This window comes from Vicia villosa, linkage group LG2 (assembly GCF_029867415.1).
Source record: "Vicia villosa cultivar HV-30 ecotype Madison, WI linkage group LG2, Vvil1.0, whole genome shotgun sequence".
Lineage (NCBI taxonomy): Eukaryota > Viridiplantae > Streptophyta > Magnoliopsida > Fabales > Fabaceae > Vicia > Vicia villosa.
This window is the reverse complement of record NC_081181.1, coordinates 113,562,137-113,584,943: the sequence shown is the minus strand read 5'-3', so window position 1 is coordinate 113,584,943 and position 22,807 is coordinate 113,562,137. Positions and strand designations below refer to the sequence as shown.

The 22,807-nt window shown below is 33.9% G+C and overlaps 1 protein-coding gene across 1 annotated transcript; it reads left to right on the top strand.

Annotated features, from left to right (window-relative positions):
• Window positions 1-8,230: 8,230 nt before the first annotated feature.
• LOC131651818 (probable xyloglucan endotransglucosylase/hydrolase protein 30) lies at window positions 8,231-11,084 on the top strand. Its single transcript, XM_058921522.1, has 4 exons — window positions 8,231-8,503; window positions 8,654-8,754; window positions 9,208-9,416; window positions 10,502-11,084. The coding sequence occupies exons 1-4, from the start codon at window positions 8,278-8,280 to the stop codon at window positions 11,022-11,024; spliced, it is 1,059 nt and encodes a 352-aa protein (XP_058777505.1). The 5' UTR covers window positions 8,231-8,277; the 3' UTR covers window positions 11,025-11,084.
• Window positions 11,085-22,807: the final 11,723 nt, after the last annotated feature.

The window sequence follows — 22,807 nt, the reverse complement described above, 5'->3', positions numbered from 1 at the left end:
GAACAACTACAATTTTCCATCTTACATTCATTTTTATGAGTATGATATTTATAATTGGATGAAATTTTCCATCTTACATTCATTTTTATGAGTATGATATTTATAATTGGATGAAAATTAAAGCGTTCATCAATCATGGCCCTTTGTTTCTCATTTGTTGTTGGATGATTTGGAAATTTCGTAACAAAGAATTCTTCATAGACAACAATCGCCCGTTCTAGAATATCCTTAGCCAAATAACTTCTCTTTTACACTCTACCAAACATGCTTTTGGTGGTTCTAATAAGATATCATTCCTTAGACTTGTGTCTTGGCACCCTCCTTCAAAGAATGTGATAAAGGTCAATATAGGTGGTAGTTCCATTGGTAATTCAGGGTCATATGATTTTGTTGGTCTTTTGAAAAATTCTTTTGGAGGTTGGATCACATGTTTTGCAGGAATTTGTGGCTTCACCTCTAATATTAATGTCGAGCTTCAAGTCATTTATCTTGGTTTTGATATTGCTTGAAATCATGGTTTCAGAAATGTGATTTGCGAGTTTGACTCTTAAACAACTCTGAAGTTTATTCAAGAGGACGTGCCTTCTACTTATTCTTATGCGCCTCTAGTGGATTATATACAATCTCTTATTCATGAAGAGTGACAACTTGTCCTTATTCACACCTTACGCGAAGGGAATGTTAGTGTTGATTGGCTTGCTAAATTGGAAGTCTCGATTGTTCAGGAACACTATGAGTGTTTTTTATTTGTCCTTTTCATTCAGTTAGTATCTGTTTAACAAATTCTATGAGAATTCAATTCTTAATAGCTTAATTATTTGTTGTTTCATTATTTTTCCATTGATAAAAAGAAACAATGGATTGACATGTTTTAGATTTTAGAATTCGAAACATGAAAAACCCACTTCATCGTGACTTCAAACTATAAAATTCGAATTCAAATGACACATTTCATAATGAATTTAGATTCTATAATTCGAAACTTTCTTTTACAATACCAAAGTCTGTGTTTTGATAATAACACCTTAAAATTTCACCAACATAAACATGTCGAGCATAATGCATGATAATGTTGTACACAAAATACAACATAATTCAATATTTTTATGGCCTCCTGATTAACCATGATAGTTTGAAATATTTTTTCGTGTTATCTTCTTAAATTGGGTTAAGATTTCCTCTACAATGGAAGATTTTATTGGTTGTTGTTGTTATTGATTATGATGTTGATGAGATTGTTGTTGATGTTGTTTTTTTTAATAATATTTTTGTTAACGAGGCTATTGTTGATGTTCTTGATATGGATGTTAAGGCTGTTGGTCTTGGTTCAAACCATGTCCTTAGTTGTTGCTCCATCTAAAACTAAAAGGATTGTTAAATGCCAGAGTGCATGTGATGGAAAATGGGTTGTTTATTTGATATTTTTTTTATACAATTGGCTTCTTCATTTGAGAAGTCTTCCGAATTGCATTTACCATTAACATGACGACCGCCACAAGATATAAAAGTTTGCGCTGTTGTACCTATTGTTGTCCCCTTTATAGAGATGCAAATTATCTAGCCAATGCATCAAGTTGAGCTTGCATTTGTTTATCAATAAAATCTTCCACCTCGATATCAAACTTTTTTCTCATTGTAACTTCAATTAAGAAATCTAATAGAATTCTTATGATTACTTTAAGTCACTGCATAAAATATCGTATATGCAGGTAATTCTTAAAAGCATATGAACGATTTTTTTCACCTGGAATTTTTTGTGGTAGGATGAACCTACACCAACTTCGACCAACTTTTATTTTTGTTGATCAACATTGGGTTTTCCACTAGGTCGTATGCGTTCATAAAGAGGAACATTATCCGGTGCAACATAAGTCTTATTCTGACTTCTCCAATGGCGTGAAGTCCTTGGTATTTATGGTAAGGGACCCCCTTTTGTTAGAGGCAAACTAGGGTCTTCTGTCTTCCTAAATATTCTTCATTGGTTGTTGAGGCTTGATATTTTCGAGGCATTTTGTTGCCTCTTTTTCAAACACTGCACTATAGAGAGGGCACAACATTACCTATGAACCTTTACTTTTTCAATGGTTTAAGAAGTCAATTAACTCCTCCTCAAATTTTGGGTATACCACCTTGATTTTCCTGGTGGAATCCATCATACTCACCTCTTCGACTCCGTGCTGAGACCTATAATAGTCTCGACCAACATGATCTCTACCGGCTCGACGAGATGTGTCTCTTTGATTTGTAGAGGATTTAAGTTGATTTGCGTTGACGACTTAGGTTTATCCCCAAACTTCAGCCTAAATCTCTAAAAGCGTCTTGCACTAAACTTTAGCCCAAAGCGTCTTGCACTAAATCTCTAAAAAGTACATATAGAGACCTTTTATGACCAAGGAAATCATGATATTTACAAAATCCTTTTTTTCTTCCTTTGTTCCAATGGTGGCATCTTTAGGTCTTTCGGCACTATGATTTGACCATAGGCAACTAAAAGATAAAAAATTTCATCACATTTGATTACATCGAAAGTATAAGTTTTTGTAATAAAATTTTCATTTATACTTGGTTCAACAAGGTTCTTCCCATTCGAAGGTCTTAAGACCTTACAAACATACATAGGTCATGGCTTCAATTCCACCAGATTAATCTCATTTTCTTCGATGTATTAAAAAACTACGTCGAGTTCTTGATTATATCATTTGCCTCTATATCAGAAATATTTTTCTATGGGTTTCGATTTATTCTATCCTTTTCTAATCTAGCCTTTCGTCCTCCAGGTGTTCGACTTGTCTAACCCTATATGCTAACTGGGCCATATCCTTTCGGCACTAGGTATCTAACTTCTTCCTAGTGGAATAATCTATGTGATCAGTGGTTTTTACACATTTATTTACCATTGTTTTTAGTTGTCTTTGATTTATTTCATTTAGTGTTTCATTGCATTATTCGTCATTTTATGCTTTGGTTTTGTGTTTAAGTGTTTGTATGCTCAGATGAATGAATTGGGAGAAATCAGGGCGAAAAAGTGCAAAACTTAAGAAAAGTGCATAAACTGGCAAAACGCGTCCCCAAATGCGTGTGGAAGAAGAAAAATACAATCACTTGCCCAAACACGTCCCTAGACACGTTTGGAAGTGAAAGGTGCCATCTGTTGCTGAGACGCATCCCCAGACGCGTCCCTAACTGTGCATGCATGCCAGACGTGTCCCCACACGCGTTCCACAGCTTAAATGCGTCCCCAGACGCGTCCCAGAAGTACATAAAAACAAAGGAAAAATTCCTGGCTGCCTAGACGCGTCCCAGGACGCGTCCCACTGGCCCAAACGCTTCCTCACACGCGTGTGCACGTGCTGCCATGGGCCTTTTGGTCTGAAAAGCCCAGGAACACTGAAATAAAAGAAGGAAAACGCGTTGGGACAAGGGTTGGACGATTTTGGAGAGAAAAAACACAATAAAAGGCTGGAGAACTCAGAATTTATGCAGGGAGTGAAGATTTCCATGGGCTTTTGCCATTGAAGATCTAAGTTCCTTCATTTATCTGTAATGTCTACAATTCAAACTATGGTTTCTGTTAATTTTATGAGTAGCTAAACCCCCTCTTTGCTAGGGGTATGGCTCTGATTCTGATTGTAATGAATTTATTTAATTGATGCAATAACAATTTGGTTTTTATTATTGTTGATTTGTTTTACACCGTTCTTTATGTTTTAACCGTCGGACCAATGGATTCTGAATGTTGATGAATAATTTGTGCTGGACAACAATTGTTTATTGATCTGTGTAAGAACATAGGATAATGAATATCACCTAGGATTAAGGATACTTTATCTTAACAAAAAATTCTCGATATTGGAATGTTTCTGTCTAGTTTGTTCGACAATCGACTCAATAGTTTCATCTACAAATTTATTAAACTTAGGGATTTTCCAACCCATGGGGAGTTCAGTTTGCAAAGCATATTCAGATGCGTCGAAACAACATTTGCCCTATGAAGACCAACATTAAGACGATTTTGAGTTAGGATTTGTTCAGCCATATGGTTATGTTATTTTCCCCCTAAAATTATTTTATTGGACTCTCCTAACTACATGATTTGCATATTCGTTCCTATTTACCAATGCCATATCTTCGACTAACCTGGGTCTAGGTTGTTCGATTGGAAGTGGCATAACTTGTTGTTGCACTTGGTTATTGGGAACTTGATGAATGAGGATTTGAGGAGCACCAAAAAAGTTAGCAATTCAACTCATTTGGTGTGCTAATTTTTGTTAACTATGATTGGTATTTTGGATCCAAGGATTGAAAATCATACCAATTTGTTGGGTGAGAATGTTAACCATGTCATGGTTACTATCATCCATTTATTTCCTTAAATCCAATAGAGAATTATTAGTTAAAGGTTGCACAACCTTGGGGATGTATCCTAATCCTCCATGAGATTGAACCATTCGACCAAGGCTGTTTATAGCATATCCTGACGCCATGTACGAAATGAAAGGAGAAGCAACATCCATTGCATTATCTACATACATCGATGCATGAGTTTATAGGTATGCCATCATTGTAGTTGGTATGCCATATGGATATTCCCTATCACCAGGGGAAGTGTAAAACAATGGAGGCCTTTGTGTGAAATGTTTGAATTTAGAGCTATTGGATAAAAGTTCAAAGAAGTAAATGCATAAGTACTTAAAGGGATAAAATAAATAAAGAACAATGGTAAAATAACTAGATAATAAAATGCTTGAATTAAAAGCGGGACATAAGTTCATACATTTCTCACAAATTCTTTATCTCTGTGACTCGGATGTGCGAACTCTAAAAAAAACAAAATGAAATTGCGAACCCCCATTGCAATATCTAAATCTACTTTTATACTATGTACAATAATAACTGTCAACAATTCATTCTCCAGAATTTGACACATATCTTGCGACGTGGGCTGTTGTCTTCTGATGTGTTTCCAAGTGTCTTTGGTTATTTAACTGCTTCAATCCGTTACTGCCGTTGAAAATGTCTTCAAGTTACCTAATCATATCTGTCGAAAACTCCACTTGTCGAATTTGCATCTTGGGGTTGACGACATGGCTTAACTACATACACTTAGTATTTATATCTACCTTGTATCTCATATTAATGTAGAAAAGGCTAAGTCGAAAATTTCAGGCTAATTATTATACTCCAACTTTTCCCCCTAGAATCCTTCGAGAATGATGAGTGACAAAGTATGAATGCTTACCTTGAAATATGGACATCCCCATCATTGCTTTCCATAGTTGCTAACTGTTGTTGCCATGCGAAGAACAACCATGGCTCAACTAGGACAACTTGATCTCCATCGCAGATTGGAGCTTTTGTACATTTTCAATCAAAACTTCTCAAATCTTTCCCTTTCACTATGGATGAACAATGTCCAAAACTCATTATTTCCTTTGATTCAATAAAATATTTTATAAATTTAAGGTATGAGGATGTTGGCTAGGGGGATTTATGCCCTAATTCGATTTAGGGTTCATATAGCAGAAAAAATAAGAACGAATTGAGACAAAACAAAGAAGGGGATGACAAAATGTCAAATAGGATGTTACACATATAAAATTAGACATAGTTAATGGGAATTATACGAAAAAGACTTACATATAATATCATTTGTATGAATAAAGAATCACATTGACCATTTTAAATAATAAAAGACTAAAATTGACCAAAGATACAATTAAAGAAAAAAAAATTATCAATATGAACACTTTTCGATACCCGTTTTATCACATTTAAAATTAGGGGTGGCAAAATGGGTTTGGCCGGCGGAGAAAACCCATTTTGCCCGCACTTTTTCACGGGGCGGGACGAGGTTTTAGGCCCGCTCCCTTTAATGTGTTTGCCCCGCCCCGTTTTTTGCGGGTTTTGCGGGCATGAGTTTTTTCATACAATTTTACTATTTTAAGCCCTAAAAGGTTCAATGCCCGTGGACTTTACCCGCCCCGCCCTCACTTTTTTACAAGACGGGACGATATTTTAGACCCGCACTCTCAAATATGTCCGCCCCATCCGTTTTTTTGCAGGCTTTTGCGAGATGGACCTAAACGGAACGGACATGCTCGTTTGCCATCCCTATTTAAAACCATCATCAGAAAGATAATTGTTTGACAATTGTTTTATATTTCTTCAAAAATTATGTTAAAAAAGTCACTTGTTGACTTATCCTTAGTTCCAATAGAGATTAGTAAAATGACAGTTCTGCCATAATTAAATGACATCTCAAACTATTTTGGCCCGCAAATATTGAAGTAATATCAATCAAATACTAGAACCTTATAATCATATCCATTATTTCCGAAAATATCCCTAACATTATGACCAAATTACTCGACGACCTAACACACGCTTTCTCATTACCGTTAGCTTCACCTTTTCAATGGACGATAATACCCATGCACTCACCTCTTTCCAATTCAATTTCTTAACTAAAATAACACTCTAATAATTATTCCTATTCATATTCTCCAACTCATTGAGTTGGCTAATATTCATCTCATAAATCACAAGTATAGTATATATTCTGCCGCGTAGTATTGAATTCGTATAAAGCAAAAATTATCAAATTAATTAGCTTAAAAAAAATTATCATAAGTTATTAACAACTCAATCATACAATAATACAACCACCACATATGATTTTGGAATGCTTAGAAAGAAAGATATATAATAATAATGTTAGTATCTTAATTATTAAGTGGATGAGAAGCTTAGCCATATTGTAGTACACGTGGAAAGTAATAGGAGAGTCATCAACCCATCACCCTCCCCTAGGGTTTTTCCTTTTATGGGGTTCAATTATTTTCATATCAAGTCTCATTGTGATGTGAATTCCTACCAGAAACACCTCACACATAAATACAACTAAAAACGTTTAGAAAATTATTAAAATAAGATTAAGCCAAAATTAGTATTACGGTCATATCATTTGTAAATATGACTCGTCATTCGTTAAAGTCAAACTAGCAAATAAAACCTTTCATTTAGAAAAGTCTGACGTTTGATATGTTTAATTTAAAATGCATATAAATGATGAGTTATGATTAATTAAAGTTATATAAAGATTTATATTGAAAATGTATTTAAAGTAGAGTTTAATTTATATTTAACTTAAAATCCACATAAATGGTAAGTTGTGACTATTTTTTATTACTAAGTTATGACTGATTAATGTTAAATACAAGATTTGCATTAATTGTGGAGTAAAAAGTTTTACAATATCAACAAATCAAATAAATAAATTTAAAATTAGTTATGTTTGAAACAAATGATTTTGATATTTATTTTTTCCATCTTTAATTATACCTCTTTTTTTAATTGTATTTCTAAATATAAAATCCTATAAATTTAATTTTTATAGTTTATTAACCGTTTGAAAAAATATAAAATCCTATATATCATAAATATATGACCAGTTAATTGTGATTTTGTTCGATATAATTTAATTCGGTTAATTATGGTTTGATTCGGTTATCAAACTGTTTGATGAATTGTAATTCGGTTTTTATTAATTATATAAGATAGTTTTATTTGATTCGATATAGATTATTTAGAATCAAATAAAATTATCTATATCAATTGTAAAAAAAATTGAAAATTTGATAGAATACACATATCCGATTTTATTGTTATGAATAATTAATCTATTTAAAACTTTCTAAATAAAACCTAGGATATGTAATATATATGAAAAAAATAATATGTGTTTGTAATTAAAGATAAAAATAGTAACAACTATAATCGATTGATATTGTAAAATATTTTACATTAATAACCCATATAATTGATGGATGATACTCATCACTCCAACATTATGAAATTATCATATCTTGCCCCCTCAAATAAAATAAAAATTCAATCCAACAATGATAGTATGCCTAACCAATTTCTTTAGTTACATCATGCCTAACGATAAGCACATATTCTCTCATGCCCAAAAAAAAATTCATAAACAAATTCGCATCCACTCTATATGTATATTAAATGTACACAATGAATGGCACACCTCATGATATTCCCATAAAGCCAAGGGCAATTTCAAATCACAAATACATAAATACTTAAATAATTAAATAGACAATAAATAAAGAAATAAAAAAACGAAATCAAAGTCAAGTCTATAGGAGCAACCAATCAAAGACCAATATCCTCTCCTCTTCTAGTGCTTTTCTGTATAAATATAGACTCAACAAAGAAGAAAATTTCAAACAAGTGTAGGAGAGAGAGAGAGAGTCTCAACACATGAAAAATCTATTTTTATTTATTTTTTTAAAAATTACCATGAATCACCATAAAACTCATTCTCTTTTCTATTTTTCTCTCTTTCTTCTCTTCTCTTTCTCAATCTCAGCTTTCGACCTTGCAACCATACCCTTCAATGATGGCTATTCTCCTCTCTTCGGAGATGGCAACGTTGTTCGTTCCGTCGACGGCAACGGCGTTCAACTCCTCCTCGATCGTTACACCGGTAATTCAATTATTCAATTATCATATTACTATTATTATTATTATTATTATTATTATTATTATTATTATTATAATTATTATCATCATACACATGCAAAATCAATTTTTTTTATATATATTTTTAATTTAATTTCTGATGATGAATATATAGGTTCTGGTTTTATTTCATCCAATATGTATCAATATGGATTCTTCAGTGCTAATATAAAGCTTCCATCGAATAATACAGCTGGGATTTGTGTTGCGTTTTATGTAAGTATTCAAATTATTTTCTGTAAATTTCTTCAATATTATTAATTTTTGTTGTATTCGTTTATTCGTTGATTTTCTGATATTACGCGTTGCTTTTATTCATGGGATTCTTTCCTTCCTTTTTTTGTTTTTCACAATCGATTCTTTCTTCTTCCTTTCCTAATTTCTTTTATTTTTTATTTTTTTTAATAGTTTATTTGATGAATTAAATTTCCTTTAATTTGACGAAGAATTTTGCTTCCATGAAGCAAAGTCAATAATTACGGTTTCAATGGCATGAAAAAAACTCCAATTTGTATACGTAAAGTTTTTCTAAAAAGAAAGAGTCTTCAAACTGTAAACTACAAGCGATTCATTTACGTAACTTTATTAAATATCCTTTAATAACGTCATTGTTTTATTTATTTATTTATGTATTTATTTATTAATTGTTAATTATTGTTGTTGTTTCAGACATCAAACGGCGATGTGTTCGAGAAATCCCATGATGAGTTGGACTTTGAATTCCTAGGTAACGTACCTGGAAAACCATGGCGGTTTCAAACAAATTTGTATGGAAATGGAAGTACTCATCGTGGTCGTGAAGAACGTTATCGTCTTTGGTTTGATCCAAGTAAAGGGTTCCATAGATACAGTATTCTCTGGACACAAAAAAACGTAATGTAAGTCTCACTATTACCACATTCATTCATGCCATATAAAACTGCATATTCGTGTCTCTGTCAATCATCTGTACCGACACTTATAATTATATTTTCTTTTTCATATGTATATGTGTTTGTGAATCGGTTGCTTTTTATCTGGGAAAGGTTTTTGGGTATGTGTATTTGTGGCTTTAGTTTGAACTTATAATAACATGGTGTGTTATGAGATTGGAGTGGTTCATGTTTGACTTATTGTGAGAGAGAAAATTGTTAGGAATTGCGTGTGGGATAAGTTATGTATACAACTAGAGTATGTGTGAGCTAGCAAGGATTGAAAGCATAGAGTTTTCATTACTAAAAAGATTGATTTAGATGGTAGTGATGATACTTGTAATATTCATCGATTATTTATTTTCTATTTTAGATATAGGTATAATTAATATGACCCACACATCATGGCCAACTTCAATTTTGTTTCTTATGTATAATTTTTACATTTCATTTTTCTTCGTCTTCTTTATTCTTCATGGTGGTTAATGGTTATAATCATGATCATAATTATATTTCTATCATAAATTTGTGTCTATCCATTTGTTTACGTGATGTGTATATTATATGGTTCTTGTCGTGCTATTAATCCTTTTTAAGATTGTGTGGTGAGAAAAAAAATGCATTATCTTGTTAATTAATTTATAATAATATTTTGCTTCTAGAATTTGACTGAATATTATCTTCTTTGAAATGTTTCGTCGTCTACATTAATTAAGTTGAATTAAAAATTGTAAACCACACACTAAGCACGTTAGTTGGAACTTATGTCGGTCCAAGTCTAATTAAAATTGGCATAAAGTAGAACTTATAGATAAAGGGAAATTAATTCATTAACACATAAAGAAAGATGTGAAGTGTATATTATAATTAGAAAGCAGTTTTAGTTAGATTACCAAACGAAAACAAATTCATATATTAGTAACATATTGCCAAACCTTGTCCTAATAATTCCACCTAATTATACCCGAAATCTAGCTGTCAAAATATTCTTATTATTTCATATGAATGATTGATTAATATTATATATTTAACATGTGTTTGAAATATTGCAGATTTTACATTGATGAAGTTCCAATTAGAGAAGTGTTAAGAAGTGAAGAAATGAGAGGTGAATATCCATCTAAGCCAATGTCATTGTATGCAACCATATGGGATGCATCAAATTGGGCCACATCAGGTGGAAGATACAAAGTCAACTATAAATACGCTCCTTTTGGAGCTGAATTTAAAGACCTAGTCCTCAAGGGTTGCACTACTGATCCAGTTCAAGAATTCTCCGACATCGAGGCTTGCGCGGAACAAAACACCCATCTCGAAGCCCAAGACTATGCGGAGGTGACTCCTATGCGTAGTATGAAAATGCGAAGGTTTCGTCAACGTTTCATGTACTACTCTTATTGTTATGATACGATTAGATACCCTATTCCACCGCCAGAGTGTCATTTTAATCTGGCGGAGAAACAAAGGTTTAAGGAGACTGGAAGGTTGAAATTTGGCGGAAGTCACCGCCGAGTGTCTAGGCGGAGAGGCCGTAATTCAACTCCTGTAGAGGACTCTGATCAGAGTGATATGTGATGTTTTATTATATGTATATAATAGTGTTGATTTTAATGGAACTTTTTTGGGCTTTTGACACTGTCTATTGTTTGATACTACGTTAATAAATCATGTGGTTAGTCCTTAAAAAGTTGTGTTTTTTTGGTGTTATGCTTTTGTTACTTAGTGTGTGTTGTTTCATAGGTGGAATATAAAATCGGTATATAAATTTGTATGAGTGCTCTTAAGTATATGTCAAAATTCATATTGTGGGACGGTTCTTGATTATCTATGGTTGATCTTTGTTGCAGAAAGAAATTGAGATAAGAAAATTATATTATCTTCTACATTTAGGTAAATGATGAAAAATCGTTATTGTTAGAATGATGTATAGTATAGCTCATGAAAGAAAGAGAATTTCATGCAAGCTTGCTTTGTTTATTCATTGATTGCATTACAATGAAGGAGTGACGTCACTTATATTGATTATGAGCTCTAGAGGTAGTTATAACTAATCAAAAGTTAATTACTCATCTAACAACTTAGTCTAACCAAATCAATGCACATGCTTAATATATTCATGCATGCTTGATCATAATACATATGCATGTATTCTTCTCATACGCCCCTTCAAACTCATGGTGGGTTGAGCAAACCACTTTGAGTGGTTTGGTGAGTGCATCAACTAATCGAGCATGAACAGGAACATGTTTTGCAGATGATTTGCCACAACTTTCTTCTTAATAAAATGAATATCAAATTCAATGTATTTGGTTCTTGCATTAAATATCAGATTATATGAAAACAACACGACACTAAGATTATCACAAAGTAGAGTAGACACAATTATGTAGCACCTTAATCTTCAATAATAATTTATAAAATATTTTAAAAAATATTTAGATTAAATAAGGGTGTTACATTGACAAACATTCACTTTTAAAATAAATTATAATATGTAAAAGTATTCACAACTCGATGTTACAATATCACAGCAAAATCAAGATTAATACTAATAGCCGACAAAGGTACGACAAAAACATAAAACAAAAATTCAATATGAAGGAGGTTAAAGAGGCGGTTTGGAGTTGCGACGGCTCTAAAAGTATGGGTCCGGACGGGTTTTCTCTCCTATTTTTCAAGAAGTGTTGGTCTTTTATTAAAGAAGACGTGTTTGCTTGTTTTAATGCTTTTTATTCCGGGACCGCCATTTCTAAGGCTATCACTTCCTCTTTTCTAACGCTTATTCCAAAAATTGACAATCCTTTAGATCTTGACGACTATCGGCCGATTTGCTTGGTGGGAAGTATATACAAGATGATCTCAAAACTTTTGGCTTGCCGTATCAAGAGGGTTCTCTCCTCGATCATATCTATTTCTCAAAGTGCGTTTGTCCCGGGGAGACAAATGCTAGATGGTGTGGTTGTAGCAAACGAAATAGTTGATTATGCTAGTAAGGAAGGGAAAGAATGTCTTCTTTTTAAGGTTGATTTTGAAAAAGCATATGACAAGGTGTGTTGGGATTTTCTTAGGTACATGATGAGAAGGATGGGCTTTGGGAAGTTATGGATGAGGTGGATGGAGTTGCTTGTTTTTTCAAGTAAGATGTCGGTGTTAGTCAACGGTAGTCCTACAAAAGAGTTTGTCGTGGAGAAAGGGCTAAGACAAGGAGATCCTATCTCTCCTTTTCTTTTCGTGATTGTAGCGGAAGGGCTAAGAGCTTTAGTTGGGAAAGCGGTTGAAAATGGAGATTTTATAGGATTCAATGTGAATGGTAGATGTGAAATTGATATTCTTCAATTTGCGGACGATACAATTTTGATAGGAGATGGGAGTTGGAAACATCTTTGGGCGATTAAATCGGTGTTGAGGGGTTTTGAGATGGTGTCCGGCCTTAGAATCAATTTTCATAAAAGCAAGTTGATAGGTATTAATATCAATCCTCATGTTTTGGAGGTGGCTACGAATTTTCTTTCTTGTAAATCGGAGGATAAACAATTCAAATTTCTTGGTATAATGATCGGTGCTAATCCTAGGAGAATCTCATCTTGGAAGCCTTTGGTGGACAAAGTGAGGAGGAAACTTAATACTTGGAAAGGGTGGTGGCTTAGTTTTGGGGGGAGGATCACACTTATAAAATCGGTGTTGAGTAGCTTGGCAATTTTCACTCTCTCTTTCTATAAAGCTCCTAAAAGGATTATAGCGGAACTTAATAAGTTACAAAGTAATTTTTTATGGGGTGGATCGGAGGAAAATAGGAAAATGCATTGGGTGAGTTGGAAGGATTTGTGTTTACCGGTGGAGAAGGGTGGTCTTGGTTTTAGAAATCTAGAAGAGTTCAATAAGGCGCTTCTCTTGAAGTGGAATTGGAGAATGTTTGGGGCTACGGATTCTTTGTGGTTTCGTGTTTTGAAGGCGAGATATGTGGATGTGAAGTTGAGAGCTTCCTTTTGTTCTAAAATCACTTCTTCGGAGCGGTCTTCTTCGGTGTGGTGGAGGGATATCACTTCTTTGGAGTCCAAAATCCCGGCGGAGTTTTTTACTAACAATTGTTTTTTTCATGTAGGTAACGGTGCTTCTATTTCTTTTTGGCAAGCTAGATGGTTGATAGATGGAGTTTTAAAAGATCTTTTTCCTGTTCTTTATAGTAGTACTGTATTGAAAGAAGTTTCAATAGGAGCTATGGGAGGATGGAAGGAGGGTAATTGGTTTTGGAATGATTTTGGGCTTTTGAATAATTCTGTCTTGGCGGGGGGGCATTCTGTCAGTGCTGGTTTGGAAGCAGGCCCAGCCAGTGGAGGCACTGTGTTGAGACCGAGGAGTGGTGTTTTTCAAGCTGCTGCTGCGGCCATCGGAGGGCTTGCTGATACAGAGGTTAGCGGTGCAGAAACGGTGATTCGCTTCAGACCGAGACTGCATGAGCCGCTGGGGGCGGATTCTGTCGAGGACAGAGGCATCATCGATGCTGAGCCAGCAGTTCACGCGGGCCAAATAACGTCTCTTCATCTTGAGCAGGAGGCTTTTATGAAGATTCTCGCTTCCGTTCAGTTGTGTCCGGTTCAGCAGGATAAATTATCTTGGATTCATGATAAAAATGGTTTTTTTTCGGTTTCTTCTTGTTATTCCATTTTGTACGGTAGATTTATTCCGTACGGTCCGGGTAACCGTTATGATTCAGTCTTTATTGATTTATGGAAGGTGGAAGTTCCGACTAAGGTAAAAGCTTTTGGTTGGCGTTGTTTCCTCAACAAAATACCAACTAAAGATCATCTTTTGAAAAGAGGTATTATTGTTGATTCTCCGAGTACGGTTTGTGCTCTTTGCGGGGAAGTTGTTGAAACCTTGAATCATTCTTTTTTGAGATGCCGAAACGTCAATACCGTTTGGATGGAGATGGCCGATTGGATAGGTTTGAGACATACTTGTTTTGAGGATTTGAAGGAGAGTTTTTGGGTTTGGAGTAAGTTTTGTAGAACTAAGAAGGTCACAAAAGGGAAGGAGGGAACTATTTGGCTAGCAATTATGTGGAGCATATGGTTGAGGAGGAATGATATTGTTTTTAACAACTCGTCTTGGAATTCAAGAGATGTAGTGTGGAGTTGTAAAGCCCTTGTTTGGAGATGGTCTTTTATCGGGAAAATTATGCGTGCCAATTGTAATTTCTACGAGTTTAGCAATAACCCATTGTTTTACCTTAGTTAGATTGCAATAGGAGTGTAATTTTCTTTGATGGGGGAGTTCCTTTCTTTGTTGTATTTTGTTCTCTGGTTTAAAAAAAAATAAATTCAATATGAAGTTCAAATAGAAGAGATTCGAGTCAGTGGAGTTCAGTTATTGTGTGTGCTAATGCCCTATATTCAGCTTTCGTACTTGACCTTACAAGAAGCACTTGTTCATTTGAACTCCATGCTATAAGATTAGGGAAAAAATGATGCAAAGCCGCTTTTTTGAAACTCAAACAATCATGAAGATTCTATCTTGATGATGATATAGCGGAAAATGGTTCCTTGAGGGCGATTGATATCATATTAGAACAACATCTTATTCATGAAGCAAGTGAAAAAGAAAACTTCACCAATGAGTACAAAGTTTGCTTGCTTTGTGAATTAATTTCATAAAATGTATTACAAGAGCTAGCTGGTTTATATAATATCCATTTGTATGAGATGGTTGAAATTAACTCTAAGTTAGTTACATTTCTAACTAACTCCTTAGCATGGACATGTACATCACTAAACACTATTCTCTTGCATAGCCTATTAATATCCATAGATATTCTATTAGCTAATACCCCCCCTCATGATCATGGTGGTTTCAACAAAACCACTTTAAGCTTAGTTCGAAAGTCTGAAAACATGGCTGTTGAAAATGGCTTAGTGAGTGCATTCGCAAGTTATGCCTAAGTCGAAACATGTTGAATCTGAAGATGTTTGGGTACCATACTACTACAATTAATATATTTCATGACAATGCTTTCAGTCTTTCACCTCGATTCACCAATAACTGAGGTATATGTCTTCGCAGCGCCATCATTTATTTACTTAAAAAAATACAACCTATACCCTCGGTTATTACTAAAATCAAGAGAATAAAATTATGAGAGAGCTTCCTTCGAATTTCAGTTAATGCATTTTATGTTTTACTTTTATTTTTAATTGGTTTAAAGTCACATGACGTTTTTTCCTTTTTTCCATTTTTATTTATTTTTAATGTGTATTACCCTCGATTATATTTGCCAACCGATGAGTAATATCTTTTGCATAAACATTTTCAAATGTTTTTTTTTATAATTATTTTAAATCTATTACCTTAGTTTTGCCTACGACGTGATTTTAATTTTAAATGAATTTCTAGAATACGGCGCTATGGGGTTTTCCTAATTTTTATTAATTTTTTAATTAATATATTTCCTCGGTTTAGTCTAAAAACTAACGTATTTATTCTATTGCACAAATACTTCAGAGAACAAGACTCTAACTTTTCATTTAACTATCAACAAACACTCTAACTTTATCGTCATTCTCTTCACAAAAACCCTAGGAGATTTTCATAAAAACTCTTCCAACATCAACTCGACATCATCTCTTTCCAATGTCATATCTTCCAACATCAACTCGAACATCATCTCTTTTTCAAACTCCTTGAAGCTTTGTTATTACGTTTGAGGTATGTAGCTCACCACTGAAATGTTCATAGAAATAACATTAGTTTTAGAAATGTTCATAGAAATGTTGTTACACACTATGGTGTTAGTTTTAGAAGTGTTCATAGAAAAGGTATTAACACTGAAATGTACGTAAATCTTCTATGTATATTGTTTTTCTTGAAATGTTTCATTATAACTTATTACTTAATTTTATATTTCTAGTTAGTATGTTTTTATATTCTGAATCATTTAGGATGAAGTGTTGTGTGACGTGGCTTTAAAGTTCATGTTGTTGTCTATGTTATATGTTGTTATTTTTCTTAATTTAGACAAACATGAGTGATTTGACAAGTACCTCCCGTACAACATCTATTGAAACCTTTGTTAATACAAAAGTAAAAAATAAAAACTAGAGGTGCCTCGACGTTGACTAAGATTAAAAAAAGGCCATTAAACTGGCGTTCGCACCTCGGTTAATTTTGATTTAAGAACTGATAAGACATATGGTGAAAATGCTGATGATTTTAAAGATTACGTGACATTCACTACTACGGAAAATACATATGATAACGGTTTTGAAATATATATAATGACGGTTGTTTGTCTGTTATTAGGTATCATGTGATTTTAAGTATGCTGCTTTCCATCACGGGTGTGTGACGTGGCGATAAACTAGGTAGCGCACTACCTATCACAATAGTTATCTTAAACAACCGTTGTGATATATATAAAGTTCATGAGTTCAAAACCCAACAACAACAATCTATTTAGAATAAAATTAACATTTTACCATGATCATAAAAGATAATCATTGTGGTATGTATACATGAGTGTATTATAAAATATGTGGATTGCTTGTTTTCCCTATCCTCACTAAACATATACAACCATATTAAAATTGATGTTGAACATAATAATCTGATAAATTAAATTATTCTTGAAAAAAACTTAAACGAACCACTATTTTTCAAATTACATGCATCTCGTAATCCATCTATCGCTTTTAACATATAGAATTTGGTTCAATGCCCAAAGTTCTTCAAAGCAACTGTTCATTCTCTTCTAGTTTATTTTTCAAAACATCAATATGTTGATTAATTCAGAGTCATCATCATCATCACTATCATCATCATTATTTAATTGATTATGATGATTATTATGATGATAATGTTTTGCAATATAAACACATGAGTTGAGTTACTTGGTGATAAAGGAAGTGTGTTTAAACTATGTGTTGCTACGTCAGTTGGAGACACATTACTAGATATACTCAATAAGGAAGGAAGTGTGTTTGAAATGTGCGTTTCTTGGTCAGGGAATGAATTTGTGTGGTGTATTGTTATAATATTTGTGTTTGTTGCAGGAGCGTGATGTATGACTTAGGGATCTGAGGTATTAGGTCATGTGGTAGTACATATGAGGTTCGAATGAGCTTTTGAAGAAACTAAGCCATGTGAGTTTGTGAAGTAGTGGTTAAGAGGTTTTCAATCTTGAAGCCATTCTTGTTTTAATGTCTCATGTGTGGAAATAAAGAACACCCAAATATTTTCAATGAGAGGTAATCAAGTTGTTTGTTGTGAAAAATAGAAAAAGGAGATACATTGTTAGGTATACAACTTGTAGGAAGCCTGTTGAGAAATTAAACATAGGTGGTGAAACTATGATCCCAAATTTGAGAGGTAGAGCAACATGGTTAAGAAGTGATAGTCTCATTTCAACTATCTTTCTATGCTTTCTCTCAACTGTACCATTTTGATGAGAAGTATCGGGGAATGTTAAACTATGCAAGATGTCTTTTTCCCAAAGTAACTTGACATTGTGACCACACTTGTTGTACAATTGACACGTAGGCCTGTTACCAGTGGTATAATTCTGCCTACCACGACCTTTTCCACGTGTTTTCCTTCCTCTGCCCCGAAAGTAGTGATTACCATTACCATTAGATACATCATGCTTGAATCCTTCAAAGCTAACCAGGCTAAGTTGCATTAGCAATGGCACTAAGAAAGGAAAGTTCTTGCATATACTTGTCCACATGAGCTCCTTGGAAATAGAGATGGGCTTCAACAACATAGATGTCGGTAGGCTCCACTTTGATAAAGATTATCATAATAAAGAGGTTGTACTCCTCTTGTAGCCCTTGAAGAATTGCATCGATTTTGCCTCTTTTTGATATTGGATCTCCAATGGCAATCAAGGAATCCACAAGAACACTAATCCTTATAACATATTCAGATTTAGTTTTGTTACCTTGCTAGTTTTTCAGTTCTGAGTGAAGTTGGTGCGCTCGAGCCTTCATTTGAGAGTTGAAGTGTTTGTGTGCTTTGTCCCAAATCTCATATGCATGTTTGTAAGAAAGAAGGAGTGGTAAAACAACTTTAGAGATTTTTGAGAGAAACCATTTGAATAGGGCATGATCTTGCACAATCCAAGCCCTATAGTTTTCAGAGATAATGTTGGCAACTCAGTCATGTTCAGTCTTGAACATTGGTGGAATTTGTGGATTTTCAACTACTTTGTGCAACTTGTGTGAAAAAATAAATCCATCCACTTATTGATTCCCCAACAATAAGTTATTTTATTGAATATTTATTGAGATTTTTGGTGCAAATGTGTTTGTGTTACCTGAAAACTGAACTGACTCATTGAGGCTTGTGAAGTTTGCACACCTTGTGGAGATTCCGTGGGTGTATTAACAAGATCCTCCATTGATGTTTTTCTGAAAGTCCATACATAGTGAAAACAAGGTAGTTTGAAGATTATGAATCTTCTTTAAAGCTTGAATTTTGATGATGTTGGCTCAAGTGCAGGGTGAATCACAGCTTCTCTGAAGTAGGAAAACGTTTCATAAATTCAGACACATTTTCTTTGAAACCTATGAAGAATGATGAAAATTTTCTTCTTTGAAGGTTAAGCAATAGGGAAATGATACAAAGCAAATTTTTGAAGCTCCAACAATGGTGAAGATTCTATGTTGATGATGATTCAGCGAAAGACAGTCCCTTAAAGGCGATTGATGCCATGTTAGAACAATATCTTGTTCATGAAGAAGTGGAAAAGAGAACTTCACCAATGAGTACAAGCTTTGCTTGATTTGTGAATTAATTCCATAAAATTAATTACAAGAGCTAGTTGGTTTATATAACCTCCACTTGCACGAGATGGTTGTAACTAACTCTAAGTTAGTTACATCTCCAATTAACTCTTTAGCATGGATACGTACATTGTAACACCCTGAAATCTAGATCAATTATTTAATTAGTTATTTAATTAACTTAGCGTGAGTGTATGAGTCCTAATGAAGTATTTGATGTTTTGATGATGATATGTGATGTTTTGGTGATTTATGCGATGTTCATGTGTGTTACAAGGATTAAGAGTATTTTAGAATAATTAGAATATTTAGTTGGGATTATTTTAATTAGTGAAATAGAATAATATTGATGTTAGATATGACAAGGGCAAGATAGTCAATTCAAGGGGCTAAGTGAGGGCAAATGTGGAAGGGCCATATTAGGGGTCTAAGGGGTAAGTTTGACAAAAAGAAATATTGAGGTTTTAATGATTCATTCTGTGAAATCGCATTTGGAGAAGAGGCTGAGAGAATAACATAGCTAGGGCACAAAGGAAGGGGAATTGTAGAACGCGAAGAGGATTTAGAATCAAGCTCCAATCTAAGGTAAGGGGAGTTTATCTTGATTGTTATAATTGATTTAAGTTTCGGATAATGATAGGTTTTGGTTTGGGATTTTAATTCATGATGATAATGTGATGATGGAATGAAATTGGAAAATTGATAGTATAATGTTATAATAGGTTAGTGACCATAATGTAATGATAAGTTAGGTGGTTATTGTGTGATGAAAACCTGTGATTTATGATGAAATTGAAGCATGTAGTGGGTAGAAATCGCAACATTGAGACTGGTGTTTGTGCAGGAAATCGCAATAGGAAAACCCTATTCACGCAAATTCTCTGGGCGAATGGACTTGCCCAGCATGCACTGTGCAAGTGAGTAGGTGAGTGGATGTAGAGAACTACTGACTTGGTTCGCCTACAGGTTGGTCGGGCGAAGCCTCAGGCAAACACGAGTTCCTCGGGCAAATGGTTTAAGAAAGTTAGATGTTGGCTACTAACTTCAGTCGCCAGGCGAATAAGAAGGCTTGTCGGGCGAATGATGCCTAAACCAAATTTTTTATAAAGGTCGTAAATTGAGTTTCTAGACTTTGTTTGACGCGTCGTTCGAAGCGTAGAGAAGCTGATAAAGTAATCTAGACCATGGTGAAATAAAATAAGTTATAGGGCATAGTTTTATAGGACTTGCATTTTAATGAGATGATGATACCCTGTGAAAATATAATAGGAAGTAAGCTTTCTATTATGAAATTGAATTAACCATGTATTGTCGTTACTTGACTTATGTTCTATGATATTTTGATGTTGTTGTGATGATATGTGTATTTATGAAGTATGTGATGAGATATGATTAATATGATGAATGATGATGCGTCTTGACTAGCCGTGATCGTATTTTATGCGTTATTGCGCATCATGCATTCATATCATTGTCAGGACGAATAGCCCAGTGATGTTTTGTAGGATATTGATCTATTGATGTATATAGGACAATACGGTCCAGTGATGTCCTCAAGCCCATAGTGCGGATTGAGTGCAATTTTGGTGAAGTGCTCCGGTTTCAAGCGGGAATCGATCCTATTGGTGGGGATCTTTGGAGATAGCAATGACTAAGTCACCAATGATGTTTTGGTACCACATGCATGAGTGTATTGATGTTGCATCTCATTATTTGTGGTATTGCACAATATTTGAATTAAGTGATGTGTTTAATTTAACTCTTGAGTTATGGTGTTTCAAAGAGAAAAACTCGTGATTGTTGATTTGTGCTATGAACGCAGAAAATGATGTTATGTTGTTTTTGTTTCTATGCTATAGCTAATATATCTATCACTTATGCCTTTTATAATGATTATGATTTACTTACTCTTAGTGCAGGAAGCTTAGGAGGTAGCTTTGGAGTGCGCTTATTTAGTTTTCGTTGAGTCCAATGGGTCTTGCTCTGATATGTAACATCGGGGTTGAGATCGATTGATTGTGAACCTTGAATAATTTTGTTATTTTGAAGGATTTTACCTTTATAATCATGAAGATATAAACATGAAGCGCGATGAATTTGTTAATGTTTGAACTACCTTTCATGACATTGATTACATTATGAAGAAGTTTTTAAGAATTATTTATTCCACTGCGAAGTTTGAAATAATTTGATTAATAGCACTAAAGATGCTATTTTGCAACCCGTGTTACGGAGCAGAATTGTTTGTTATATGAAGTTATATGAAGATGTGATACCCTTGTAGTCTATTTGTTTTATTTTTTATAAAAATACATGCGAAAATATATGTGGGTTAAAAATGTGTTACATACATCTTTAAACAATCACATATCAGCATACATACATATACTCTCTTCTAATAGCTTTTATAAAATAATTTGCAAGTAGTCATAAGAAATACGAAGTGAATCATTATTTTTTAGAATAGAATGAAGATGATTAAATCATACTAAATACACATAACAATCATATAATATTAAGAAATCACCCATAATTCATCGTATAGACACATTATGAAATATCATGACTTATACATCTAGATCAGAAATACTCAAACATGAGGATCAAAGCCAGAGATTATGGCCGCTATACTCTTTAATCTCTAAGCCAATTTAGCATATATTTGGTTTCTCGACCAGTTTCCGCTAACGGACATTTAAAGGTATATATACCGTGATTTCATGAAGCAACAAATCCTTACTTCTATCAAACGCACTGCGTGGACATGGTTATGATTTGGAATAACTCCCAATTCCTAAACATAGGCTTGGTTTGGAATACTCTTTAATCTCTAAGCCTTGATTGAGGACTATTGTTTCAATGCACTTAAAATTCCAAATTAGACTATTGTTTTTTGAAAATATTAATATAACAAATATATTAACATTTGCTTATAATGTTTATAAAGAAGAAAATTTCTTTGGCCACCTCCCTACCTTCTAGTCCACCTCTGGTGAAAAATCCAAACTACCCCTGACTTCGGAAATGCATTTCCGAAATGTAAGAAAAACGTGTTTTCGGAGATGCATCTCCGAAAGCGACTTTTTTTTTGAAAAATTTAACTTATTTCGGAAATGCATTTCCGAAAACATATTTTCGGAAGTTCATTTCCGAAATACTGCGCGTTTTGCAGATTAAGCAAAACAGCCCCCTCCCCCAAATCATTTACCCTAATCTTCTTCAAACTCAACCCCAAAGAGATTTTTGTGCAAACCAGTTCCAAGCTACCTCAAAGGCTCCATCTACTTGCTCTATTACATTCTAAAGTCCTCCAATCTATTCAATAGGTAAGCATTTTAATTTTAAGATCTATGATTAAAATGTATATTAGGGTGTTTACAAATAGCAAAAAATGTATTAGGTTAGGTTTATAGTGATATTTAGGATGTTTAGAATGTGTATACATAGGTTTGAATTTTGATTTTGGGGTCTGCCATTGTAGGTTGCAGAAAAGCTCTGCGCAGGGGTGTTTCGGAAGTTCATTTCCGAAAACACCTCCATCCCAGTTTCAGAAATGAACTTCCGAACTGTATCAGAAGTGCA